The sequence below is a fragment of the Oncorhynchus kisutch genome, linkage group LG16 (assembly GCF_002021735.2).
Source record: "Oncorhynchus kisutch isolate 150728-3 linkage group LG16, Okis_V2, whole genome shotgun sequence".
In the NCBI taxonomy this organism is placed as follows: domain Eukaryota; kingdom Metazoa; phylum Chordata; class Actinopteri; order Salmoniformes; family Salmonidae; genus Oncorhynchus; species Oncorhynchus kisutch.
This window is the reverse complement of record NC_034189.2, coordinates 46,227,652-46,241,370: the sequence shown is the minus strand read 5'-3', so window position 1 is coordinate 46,241,370 and position 13,719 is coordinate 46,227,652. Positions and strand designations below refer to the sequence as shown.

Genomic DNA, 13,719 nt, shown 5'->3' with positions numbered 1-13,719 from the left:
TAGTGTCAGTCTGTTATATCTGGAGTATTTCTCCTGTCTTATCCGGTGTCCTGTGTGAATTTAAGTATGCTCTATCTAATTCTCTCTCTTTCTTTCTTTCCCTCTCTCTCTCGGAGGACCTGAGCCCTAGGACCATGCCTCAGGACTACCTGGCCTGATGACTCCTTGCTGTCCCCAGTCCACCTGTCTGTGCTGCTGCCCCAGTTTCAACTGTTCTGCCTGCGGCTATGGAACCCTGACCTGTTCACCAGACGTGCTACCTGTCCCATACCTGCTGTTTTCAACTCTCTAGAGACAGCAGGAGCGGTAGAGATACTCTGAATGATCAGCTATGAAAAGCCAACTGACATTTACTCCTGAGCTATTATTATTTGACTTTGTTGGTCATCTATGAACATTTGAACATCTTGGCCATGTTCTGTTCTCCACCCGGCACAGCCAGAAGAGGACTGGCCACCCCTCATAGCCTGGTTCCTCTCTAGGTTTCTTCCTAGGTTCTGGCCTTTCTAGGGAGTTTTTCCTAGCCACCGTGCTTCTACATCTGCATTGCTTGCTGTTTGGGATTTTAGGCTGGGTTTCTGTACAGCTCTTTGAGAAATAAGCTGATGAAAGAAGGGCTTTATAAATTGATTTGATTTGATAGTAGACAGAGTGGCAGTTGCTTCTTTTTCAAAGTAAACTTGAGAAGACATATGAGATGCTTTCACAACAAATAGAAAACTGTCATTGTGTCATCATTTTCTGTATATATTTTTTTGTTTTCGCACATCACAACATGAATACGTTAGGAATACATGAGTAAAGGTGCCAAGGTCTGAACTCAGTGGAACTCCTTGTTTGTATATATTTGAAAATGAAATAATTTGTAAAGTCTTCTCTTTTTACTTGTGACAACACAACACTATAGATGAAGCAAGAAGGTGACAACTTGATAGTGCCCCTGTGTTGAGGGAAAAGTGTCAGAACCAGATTTTTGTTGAGGGAAAAACATCCGAACCAGATTTCAAACAACATTCTACCTTCCACTTGCAGCGACCTACCCTCCAGGACACTGCTGGCTTCAGTTAGCCCACACCATTGTGTATTACTCATAATATTTAGTGATTTCTTAAGACTGCAGTCCCTGCGACATTTGGGACACTGTCGTCTATATGTACAGAAAGCCCACCAAAACTGTTATTTGTTTAAAATACAGTATTTAAATAGGTCATATCTGTTTTTGACAGAATTCATCAAAGTACATATCTTGTTTTATTAAAGTTTTTTATTTAAATGGATGTCATTTGAATGCCTCTTATTGTACATGATTACTATGATGGATAACATTGGACATGTTTGATCATATCTTTATTCTTTGGTGTGGTTGGTTGGTTAAAATACTGAGATCTACATCCTATTCCTAAACTGTTCGTCTTGTTAAGTTAAAGTAAATCATATTTATTCAAGTACTTTTTTTGTGGACAAAAAATATAGCCTAATCTGTTCGCTTTAACATTTAGCATTAGCAGTAAAACCTTTATTTTGAAATTAATGGGAAAATACTACCGGAAGTTCAACCTGGTGTTGTTCTAATCTTCCTGCAACCGAGTTCACGACCCATTGCACGTTAGAACCTTATGTACCTCAATGGTTAGAAATCATGTTTGCTTTTGTCAATTTGTGAGAAGCTCTTCAACTGTTGAAATATATTAAAATGGCTGATGAAGACAAGCTTCAGCCGTTAATGTTTCTTATGACCTATATGCTGATGAAGCGCCGAAGAGACATAAACAACGCGGATACACAGAGACTCAATGAGGTGAAGAGACGTATCCGCCACAGACAATACTTCTTCCAAAGACAGAGGCGAATGCTCATGGTACTGTAATCTGACAAAGCTAAACCAAGCCATTTATATTGAAGTTCATTGGACTGCGTTCCATACACGAATAGCTAAACGCAGACGCATAAACAAAGCAATAAACTCTGTGTCACATAAGACGTTCAACCGTGTTTCTCAAAATTCTAATTTCGAAGTGGTTGTAAACGTCAAATTAAGAAGTGTTAAATGTTACGTTAAGGTTTTGGATAGGCTTGAAACGAAAGTCTCAAAAGTAACTTTATATTGCTGGATTCAGACATGTAACATTTTGCACCAGATGCAGATACTTACCAGTCCACAATGACCTAGCAAAACTTACTTTAACAGCGCCCATAAGCAATACATAACGAGGGCGTGTGGTATATGGCCAATCAGTGGCAATTTTAGCATGTAAATCTTGGAGGGGCAACCCCCATTTTTGCCATGCCAGCATGGCACAACACTACACAATACATTAATTGCACTATAACGGTGACAAACGGTGCCCACACACTGTTAGGGCTTACAGTGCCTTCGGAAAGTATTCAGACTCCTTGACATTTTTCACATTTTGTTAGGTTACAGCCTAATTGTTAAATAGATTTTTTTTTTAAAAAGCTCATCAATCTACACACAATTACCGAAAATGACAAAGCAAAAACAAGTTTAGAATTTTTTGCTATTTAATAAAAAATCAAAAAACTATCACATTTACATAAGTATTAATACCCTTTACTCAATACTTTGTTGAAGCAGCGATTACAGCCTCAAGTCTTCTCGGGTATGACGCTACAAGCTTGGTACACCTGTATTTGGATAGTTTTTCCCATTCTCTGCAGATCCTCTCAAGCTCTGTCAGGTTGGATGGGGAGTGTTGCTGCACAGCTATTTTCAAGTCTCTTCAGGGATTTTTGATCGGGTTCAAGTCCGGGCTCTGGCTGGGCCACTCAAGGAAATTCGGAGACTTGTCCCGAAGCCACTCCTGCGTTGTCTTGGCTGTGTGCTTAGGGTCGTTGTCCTGTTGGAAGATGAACCTTCTCCTCAGTCTGAGGTCCTGAGCTCTCTGGAGCAGGTTTTCATCAAGGAACTCTCTGTACTTTGCTCCGTTCATCTTTGCCTCAATCCTGACTAGTCTCACAGTCCCTGCCTGTGAAAAACATCCCCACAGCATGATGCTGCCGCCACCATGCTTCACCGTAGGGATGGGACCAGGTTTCCTCCAGACATGACTATTGGCATTCAGGCCAAAGAGTTCAATCTTGGTTTCATCAGACCAGAGAATCTTCTTTCTCATGGTCTGAGAGTCTTTAGGTGCCTTTTGGCAAACTCCAAGCGGGATGTTGTACCTTTTACTGAGGAGTGGCTTCCGTCTGGCTACTCTACCATAAAGGCTTGATTGGTGGAGTGCTGCAGAGATGATTGGTCTTCTGGAAGGTTCTCCCATCTCCACAGAGGAACTCTGGAGTTATGTCAGAGTGACCATCGGGTTCTTGGTCACCTCCCTGACCAAGACCTTTCTCCCCTGATTGCTCAGTTTGTCTGGGCGGCCAGCTCTAGGAAGATACTTGGTGGTTACAAACATCTTCCATTTAAGAATGATGAAGGCCACTGTGTTCTTGGGGACCTTCAATGCTGCAGAAATGTTTTGGTACCCTTCCTCAGATCTGTGCCTCGACACAATCCTGTCTCGGAGCTCTATGGACAATTCCTCATGGCTTGGTTTTTGCTCTGACATGCACTGTCAACTGTGGGACCTTATCTAGACAGGTGTGTGCCTTTCCAAATCATGTCCAATCAATTGAATTTACCACATGTCCAATCAAGTTGTAGAAACATCTTAAGGATGATCAATGCAAACAGGGTGCACCTGAGCTAAATTTTTTGTCTCATAGCAAAGGTTCTGAATACTTATATAAAAACGGTATTTCTGTTTTTTATTTTTAATAACTTTGCAAACATTTCTAAAAACCTCATTATGGGGTTTTGTGTGTAGATTGAGGATGTATTTATTTATTTAATACATTTTAGAATAAGGCTGTAACATAACAAAATGTGGAAAAAGTAAATGGGTCTGAATACTTTCGAAAGGCACTGTTCATAAAGATGTCCCAACAGCCAATCTTTCTTTTCAGCACCATGGAGTGAATTCTTACTACCGCTACAACTGGCTATCGGCGGAGCCTTGTCTGGCAGCGAAACGGTTAATTTAGCCTCATTTACTCCCTTTAAAAAAAAAAAACATAGCTGATATGGCTGACTTGCTTAACTTCTCTGATCTACCGATCCCGGATACGGTTTGAATTCGACAACATACGGTGTTCGCCACAAATAGTCATATTAAAGATTCCTGAAAATACAAGTGTCTCACATTCTTCAAAAGCCTAGAATCTTGCTAATCCAACTGCGTTGTCAGATTTAAAAAAGGATTTACTGCGAAAGAATACGATGCGATTATCTGAGCACAGACCCCCATATCAAACTACTTGTTCAACCAGCACTTGCGTAACAAAATTACAGATTGCATTGAAATAAATCGTTTACCTTTGAAGATCTTGCTCTGTTTGCAATCCCAAGGCTCATTGTTACACAATGAATGGTCTTTTGTTCGGTTAAATCCATTTTTTATAGCCTAACACAAAACATTTTGTGAACGCTTATCTCGTTGAATTTTGTGTCATTCAATTTTCGACTAAACATCCTACGTAAATACACAGACTATACCTGACTTTATCCGGTCATGTTTGGTTTCCTTGCAATCAACGGTTTGTTTGTAACACAACCAAACCTGATGGGTCATTTCGCGGGACGTATTGACCCGAAAAAAATGATTGGAAGATAACAAGTGATGAGCTCATTGTGCACCAATTATATGACCACTGTCTCGTTGATTGACTGTATTTTAACCCAATGACCACTGATCGTCTTGAAATCTAGCTGGGTAGATAGCCAATGAGCTGAGGTAAGCGGCAATATGCAATGGTTGTGTGTTGGAAGACCAACCCATGTCGTAAACTCCAGCGTAAAGAGAGTAATTCGCTATTGAAGTTTTATTCCGGAAGGAGCTACGCATTGTACGCACAGCGTTGTTTTTGGTAAACGCGCAGATTCAGCTGTTTATATATCAATCAGTATAGCGACTAAGTCAGGGAAAGCTAAATCTAAGTCTAGTTGTACAGATGTACACACAATTTTAGAAGAAATTGATCGGAAAAGTGAGACAGAGATTGTTGTAGGACGATTCATTTAGCGATTCCCAAGTGGAGGAATATTTTTTTAACTGAGAGGACACCGTTGTAGCCACTATGTATAATCTGTAAAGTGCCTGCAGAAGAGGAACAACGTCACCGTTTTGGACTGGTACGTTCTTCTCATGCTAATGCCGTTGTTTGAAATTAATAATTTTAAATATATTTGTGAAATGAAATTGCCTATGAGGCTGTTGAGGGGAGGGCAGGCCCACAACAATGGCCAAAGTGAAATGGAGACCGTAGATACAGCTGGTCTGTTGTAATATAATAGAGACAGTAGATCTAGCTGAAATGTCATAATATAAAAGAGACAGTAGATGTAGCAGGTATATAATAATATATTCAACCTTATGTTCCATGTACTCTATATATATATCTGTTTATTATAACTCAGCAGCACAATATTGTGTAGAGCTTTGGCAAAGTGGGTGATGTTATATCCTTCCTGTTTGGCCCTGTCTGGGGGTATCATCGGATGGGGCCACAGTGTCTCCTGACCCCTCCTGTCTCAGCTTCCAGTATTTATGCTGCAGTAGTTTATGTGTCGGGGGGCTGGGGTCAGTTTGTTATATCTGGAGTATTTCTTCTGTCTTATCCGGTGTCCTGTGTGAATTTAAGCGTGCTCTCTCTAATTCTCTCTTTCTCTCTCTCTGAGGACCTGCGCCCTAGGACCATGCGTCAGGACTACCTGGCATGATGACTCCTCGCTGTCCCCAGTCCACCTGGCCTTGCTGCTGTTCCAGTTTCAACTGTTCTGCCTGTAGCTATGGAACCCTAAACTGTTCATATTTACTCTTGAGGTGCTGTCCTGTTGCATCCTCTACAACTACTGTGATTATTATTATTTGACCCTGCGTGTCATCTATGAACGTTTGAAAATCTCTGCCATGTTCTGTTATAATCTCCACCCGGCACAACCAGAAGAGGACTGGCCACCCCTCATAGCCTGGCTCCTCTCTAGATTTCTTCCTAGGTTTTGGCCTTTCTAGGGAGTCTTTCCTAGCCACCGCGCTTCTACACCTGCATTGCTTGCTGTTTGGGGTTTTAGGCTGGGTTTCTGTACAACACTTTGAGATATTAGCTGATGTACGAAGGGCTATATAAATAAATTTGATTTGATAGAGGACTGAGGGTCTTCCAAATATTGAAAGTGTGCAAATAGTTACCCATGTTATTTTGTAAATGTATATATTATTTTCTCCATTTTTGGGGGGGTGTGTTAGAAAACCATTTTGGCATTTTGTATATAGTTATTTGTATACCTTCACCAATTTGGCCACTTGGGTACATTTGGGCTACTTGTGTGGGACACCTGGGTGACTTCATGATAAATGTCATGTAGCACACTCATTTTGGAAGTTATTCTGAAACTTTGCACAAGTACTGTTGCCCGCCCTCTTATATTTTTTGCTGAAATTGTCCCCATCATCCTATCTGAATGTTTATTTTATCTTGTTCATTTTAAAGATGATACAACAATAAAAATAAAAAACATTTTTTTTTTTTCATTGTATTATCTAAACCAGATCTATTGTATTATATTCTCCTACATTCAATTCACATTTACAAAAACTCTAGACATACAAAAAAACCTAGACAATACAAAAACTAGCGTACCCACCCTAGTCACACCCTGACCTAACCAAAATATAGAGAAACAGATATCTCAGGTCAGGGCATTACAGTACACCCCCCCCCCCCCTGGTTTTAAACCACCCGGTTTATAATACTGATTTGTATCACTGGTGAAAACAAAGACCCCCCCCTCTCTGTCTCTCCCTCTTTCTCTCTCCAGATGCTGACAGCTCGAGACGTGCGCTGCAGCTGTGACATCCGTACCCGACCCTGGACCAGCACGGAGTGCACTGATTGGTGGGAGCAGGTAGTGATGACTGAGTTCCAGCCCTCTGATTGGCTGGAGAAGTTCCGCATGAGCCGGGAGACCTTCTTCTTCCTGTGTGGCAAGCTGAAACCCCGCCTGGCTCGCCAGGACACCCACTTCCGCCGGGCGCTTCCGCTGGAGAAGCGTGTGGCGGTTGCCCTGTGGCGGCTGGCGTCCAACATTGAGTACCGCACCATCAGTGGGCTGTTTGGTGTGGGCAGCTCCACGGTGTGTAAGTGTGTGAGGGACGTTTGTCACGCCATCGTCGCACTACTCCGGCCCGTCTACCTATGCTCGCCCAGCGTACAGGAAGTAGAAGACTCTGCACGTCACTTCCTATCTCGCTGGGGCTTCCCTCACTGCGTGGGCGCCGTGGCAACCCTCCACACTGCCATCCTCACGCCGTCCGCTAACGTGGCCAACTACGCCAACCCAGATGGGTGGCTCTCTGTGGTCTCCCAGGTAGGACAGGACCTCTGCTGCAATAAATAGCCCGGGCTTTTATTTGCTTCAATTGCTGAACACAGTCAACTCTTATTAGAGACAAGCTTCTAAATGAGCCAAGCGTCTATTTTTGCTCAATAAAATGTTGAAAAGACTACCACGCCATTTATTGTGACCAGTATGACCAATATAAACATTAGAATAACATCCTTCGCAGATCAGACTTGCAAAGACTAGGCTGCCTATCATAAACCCCAGATTTTGCGGTTCAGCACCATGGAGAGCGTGTGCCTATAACAATTCATTTAGACAAACATTTCCTGAAATTTGTGCCGATGCCCGGCTATTGAAAGGGTCAGGTGGCTATTTGAGACTCGGCATTTAATTGAAGTGTTACAGTATATGGTTGTGTCTGACTGCCTGTCTGTCTGTGAGATCGTAACATTCATCTGCCTGTCTGTGAGGTAGTAACACTCCTATCTGTCTGTTAGGTGGCTGTGAACGGGCTGGGTCAGTTCTGGGACGTCTGTGCTGGTTTCCCTGGCAGCACTGAGCCGACAGCCATCTTGCAGAACTCAGCACTTTGGGCGTCGGCCTCTGAGGGCGTGCTGTCACCTGACCCACCCCCGAGATTCATGGGAAAACCCCTGAGGTATCATTGATATTATTATTTACCCTTTTAGATAGTGCTATCATTATTACTTGTATAAGTATGAGCAGTAATAGTAGTCCAGTGATACAATTAATATTGTTATCCCTCTGGTGACCTGTGTCCTACCAGCCTAATAGACTAAGAGCACATTGTCTTGTCCAGATATGTGTTGTTGGGGGAGTCAGGGTACCCCCTCCAGCCCTGGCTGATGAAGGCCTATTCCAAGAAGAAGGAGGAAGATGATGTGGAGGAGGAGGATGGAGGGCATGCGGAGGCACGGAGGGCCTTCAACCAGGCAGGTTTTATTTTCAACAACGTAAAACAGAATCACTCATGGATTAAACTCAAAGTAGTAATGTAGTAGTGTTAAAAAAAGAATAATCCCAATTTCAGTGAACATTTCAGATGTTTTACACTGTTGTGAGCTAAATTTACACATTAGACTGTAGTAGACCCAGAGTTTTTCTGCAGTAAATAAAACATGTTAAAAAATAGTTGATCAACGTTTAACCTGGTTACTTTGTCTCCTGCTGTAGCGATTTGTGCGGGCGTGGCGTGGGGCGGCAACGGCGCTTCTTCGCCTGCGGGCGCGCTGGCAATGCCTGAGCAAGAGGAACGACTGCAGCCTGGACGTGGTGCCCACCATGATCCTGGCCTGCTGCATCCTGCATAACGTGTGTGAGGCCCATGGAGATTTGTTCCGGGGGGAATGGCATGGCGAGGTGACCAAGGGTGAGAACCCCCAGCCTGGTCACACTGCGGCCCGCGCCCCCTCTCCCTCTGGAAGTTCAGACCACCTCCAGGGTGAGGAGGTCAGAAAATTGTTCTGTCACTACTTCCAGCAGTCACAACTACAACAACAGGATTAATGGAATGGACAGTGTTGTGATGGGGAAAGAGGGGGAAAAAATATAGAATTCTCCACAAGATTCTCACGACTGTATACATAGCCCTTGCCAGCATTCCAGTTACTGTTCCTACAATCTATATCAGCCTGTATTCATAAAGCATCTCAGAATAGTAGATAGTGCTGATCTAAGATCAGCTTGGCCTTTTTAGATCATAGTGAACAAGATTATGGACAGGGGGGACCTGATCCTAGATCTGCACTCCTATTCTGAGATACTTTCTCTCTCTCTCGTGCAACTCCTCTCTGTTCTGTTACTGTTTTTTGGGGTTTTTGTTCTCTCGTAGGTTGTTAGTGTGTCTAAATAGTTGTGTAGCTCAGTGTTCATGTGCATATGGGGTATATAGTCATGCTTTTTATTGATGCACAATACAAGTTACATTTTCTGTTCTGTCTGTCACTACATTTGTATCTACGGTTACACTGACATTGTTCTATGCCCCGATTTTAAAAAAGAAAAAAAATAGAACATTGTTCTAGCTACCTAGTACATACACTGCATTTGTAGCTGTAAATAAGATCTATTGTCTCCAATCTCCTACTCTTCCTCTACTGGAAGAAATCCTAGCAGAAACACTTCCAGCTGACGGAGCTGCCCTCTTAGCAGAGAATGTGGACATTCTTGTCTTTCTGAAAAATAACTTTGAAATAGAATGACTGTCACTGAATATAAGCTGAAGGTGAACAGGCCTAAAATGCCTTCGGAAAGTATTCAGACCTCTCTACTTTTGACACATTTTGTTACATTGCAGCCTTATTTAAAAATAAATATATAATAATTATTCTCATCAATCTACACACAATACCCTATAATGACAAAGCGAAAATGTTTTTTTCTGAATGTTTGTACATTTATTACGAATAAAAAACAGAAATACCTTACATAACTATTCAGACCCTTTGCTATGAGACTTGAAATTGAGCTCAGGTGCATCCTGTTTCCATTGATCATCCTTAAGATGTTTCTACAACTTGATTGGAGTCCACCTGTGGTAAATTCAATTGATTGGATATGATTTGGACAAGCACACAGTTGACGGTGCATGTCAGAGCAAAAACCAAGCCTTGAGGTCGAAGGAATTGTCCTTACAGCTCCGAGACAGGATTGTGTCGCGGCACAGATCTAGGGAAGAGTACAGAAAAATGTCTGCAGACTTGAAAGTCCCCAAGAACACAGTGGCCTCCATCATTCTTAAATTGAAGAAGTTTGGAACCACCAAGACTCTTCCCAGAGCTGACCACCCGGCCAAACTGAGCAATCGGGGGAGAAGGGCCTTGGTCAGGGATGTGACCGAGAACCCGATGGTCACTCTGACAAAGCTCCAGAGTTCCTCTGTGGAGATAGGAGAACCTTCCAGAAGGACAACCATCTCTGCAGCACTCCAACAATCAGGCCTTTATGGTAGAGTGGCCATACGGAAGCAACACCTCAGTAAAAGGCACATGACAGCCCACTCGGAGTTTGCCAAAAGGCACCTAAAGGACTCAGACCATGAGAAACAAGATTATCTGATCTGATGAAACCAAGATGCAACTTTGGCCTGAAAGCCAAGCATAAAATCTGGAAGAAACCTGGCCCCATCCCTACGGTGAAGCATGGTGGTGGCAGCATCATGCTGTGGGGATGTTTTTCAGCGGCAGGGACTGGGAGACTAGTCAGGATTGAGGGAAATATGAACGGAGCAAAGTACAGAGAGATCCTTGATGAAAACCTGCTCCAGAGCACTCGGGGCATGAGACTGGGGCAAAGGTTCACCTTCCAACAGAACAGCAACCCTCTGCACATAGTCTCTGAATATCCTTGAGTGGCACAGCCAGAGCCCGGACTTGAACCCGTATTGTGTGTAGATTGATGAAAGGAAAACATAATTAAATAAAAAATTTAATAAGGCTGTAACGTAGCAAAATGTGGAAAAAGTCAAGGGGCTTGAATACTTTCCGTATGTGCTGGTGATTTGAATTGATTGTGGTCTACTGCAGTTAAATGTATGTTGTAATGAACATGATTTCCCTTCTGTGCCGAACACCCGTTATACCCCTAGACAATACCTTTTTACAACATTTTAGTAATTAGCAGACGCTCTTATCCAGAGCGGCATACAATAGCAATTAGGGTTAAGTGCCTTGCTCAAGGGCAGATCAACATATTTTTCACCTAGTCGGTTCAGGGATTCTAACCAGCAACCTTTCTGTTACTGGTACAACTCTTAACTGCTAGGCTACCTTCCATCTTTAACCCAGCTGCAGACTGGCTTCACAGAGCGATAAATAAGGGGGATCCTCCCCACTGGCGTCGTGAAACGCAGGACCCCACTAGAACCAATGAGAGTTCTCCTGGTGCAGCCTGGCCTGCAGGCCGGGATTCAGAAGCACTGAGGTGTCGTAGCTCTCAGGGCCCCTGACCACGGTGTAGTCCAGCCTCTCTTGTTCTTATAAAGCATCACTGGTCCAGGAGCCTTCTGGAGATGTCTGTCCATCTGATCTGGGCTCTCCCTCTCTGTGTGCTCTTTGTTTCCAGCTTCAGCCTGACAGTTGTTGCTCATTACCTCAGCACCCTGCAGTCCACCATATGGTCCTCTCCACCAAATACAAAAATCATGGGATTTCACCTGGCATCATTCCAGGGAGTTCCCGGAATCTTTGGATCTCCCCTAGGAGGTTGTGTGTGACCTCATAGATGTTCCGTGGGTTGTATGCAATTCCTTGTGGGTGGCTGTATGGATGGTTCTGTGTTATGTAGAGCTTGTCCACTCTGAATCCCATATAGCCTTCCTATCTGACTCTGAATACAACTCGGTCTCTTGTTGTCCCTAGAATCCAGGGAGTTGTAGCAGCGTTTAGTGACATAAGCAAGAAGTGCTTTGTTGTGGTTGCCACTGTGGTTGAGATGTCCCAGTGTGTCGTATTCATCCCCGTCTGGATAAGGTAACATATGTTCATAGTTGTAATAGTGATGAAAGCCGTAGTCTCCCCTGTTTGGTTCGAAGGGGGGGACTTCTGATGTTGCCATTGTTGTCGAAGGCGATATTGTGAGTGAACAAGTGCAGCAGCGTGAGGCCGTAGCGAGGGGCCAACCAAAGTCAACGTAGACTTTGGTTGGCCCTTCCCTCACTACGGCCTCACGCTGCTGCACTTTTAAAGCTCCTGCTGTTCATTAGGTCTCTGATTAGATTGAGCAGATAAGAATTCCTCTTTCCAGGGTGAAAAGTGAAGTGTAAGCTGAAACGGTTGAACTAACCAGGCATATTTATGTCTAAGTCATAAAACTTTGGCAAACACTCCTTCTTTAGATTTACTGGGTGGCAGGCTTTTACTCCAACCCTTCTCTAACAATCAGCGGCTCATCAGGACCTTTAGGTTTGGCCACCAATGGTGGAAAGAAACCAACTCGATGAGAGATTTCTGCGATAGTGTACTATGGGTATGCGGTTGAGTTACGTTCTCTTATCTCCCATTTCTCTAACCCCCTCAACCCCCAAACCTAGTGGCCTATCAGAGCCGAACTAGGTGCAACTCCTTTGCCCATATGAGGCCCTGCATGAAGGTCCTAGAGGGTTGCTACAATATAAACAAATATATAAAGACGTATAAACTATATAGAAACTATAATACCGGTACCCTGAATGTCTTACCTTGTTTATGTCTGCAGCAGGCTTGTAGTGAAGTGAGGAGACTACTGACTGAGCCTATTGACTCTGTGTTGTTTGACTTTGTCCTCTCTTTAGCTGTAGCCTCCCTCTCAACCCTCAACAGGGTCGTCACTAGTTACCACCCCGCCTACTTCTAAAATGTATCTTCTGAATAAAATGTGATTTTAAACCTAACCTTAATCCCACTGCTAAACGTATGCCTAACCTTAAATTATGACCAAAAATATTATTTTAGTTTTCAGGAATTTTTATGATATAACCAAACTACAGACATAGACAGATTTATACTTTGTGGCTGTGCTATCTAGTGGAAACCCCTCAACAGTCGCCTCAGAATGGAAAGGGAATGTGATCTACGCTTGGAAAGTGAAACTCAAACTCCCGCTTCTTTCTAGTGATGTGTTTCCCATCATATCCAGGTCCCATACCCATCATTGTATCCCATCATACCCAGGTCCCATACCCATCATTGTATCCCATCATATCCAGGTCCCATACCCATCATTGTATCCCATCATATCCAGGTCCCATACCCATAATTGTATCCCATCATACCCAGGTCCCATACCCATCATTGTATCCCATCATACCCAGGTCCCATACCCATCATTGTATCCCATCATATCCAGGTCCCATACCCATCATTGTATCCCATCATACCCAGGTCCCATACCCATCATTGTATCCCATCATACCCAGGTTCCATACCCATCATTGTATCCCATCATATCCAGGTCCCATACCCATCATTGTATCCCATCATATCCAGGTCCCATACCCATCATTGATGGATTTATAAACACTGTGTCTTTCCCTTGGCCTTGATTCAAATGTGGTTGTGTTCCCTTGACTCAAATGTGTGGTTGATATTTTAAAGCTCCTACTGTTATTTTCAATTTGTTATTTATCTCAGCTTTTTCAGGGACCTGAAAGCTCTCGAGGGCCTTCCCCGTTTGAGACTGTAATTATGCAATATGGCCACAAGATGTCATTACACTTCTTCAAAAGTTTTGCTCTCTACATTTGCTTTATTGTCGTGGTGGTTCTGTTTATTTATTTATTATGTTGTTGTTTTTTATATGCTGTAATGGTCTCC

At 43.2% G+C, this 13,719-nt stretch overlaps 1 protein-coding gene across 3 annotated transcripts; it reads left to right on the top strand.

Annotated features, from left to right (window-relative positions):
• Nucleotides 1-1,543: 1,543 nt before the first annotated feature.
• Nucleotides 1,544-9,359, top strand: LOC109879745 (protein ANTAGONIST OF LIKE HETEROCHROMATIN PROTEIN 1). 3 transcript variants are annotated; one of them, XM_020471902.2, is made up of 5 exons: nt 1,544-1,858; nt 6,884-7,432; nt 7,906-8,066; nt 8,229-8,361; nt 8,603-9,359. In XM_020471902.2, exons 1-5 carry the CDS (start codon nt 1,694-1,696, stop codon nt 8,933-8,935), a joined length of 1,341 nt encoding a protein of 446 aa, XP_020327491.2. In that variant the 5' UTR covers nt 1,544-1,693; the 3' UTR covers nt 8,936-9,359. The 3 variants fall into 3 exon arrangements, with proteins under 3 accessions (XP_020327491.2, XP_020327492.2, XP_020327493.2); XM_020471903.2 differs by having other exon boundaries at nt 1,565-1,798; XM_020471904.2 differs by lacking the exon at nt 1,544-1,858 and adding an exon at nt 3,590-5,888.
• The last annotated feature ends 4,360 nt before the right edge of the window (nt 9,360-13,719 follow it).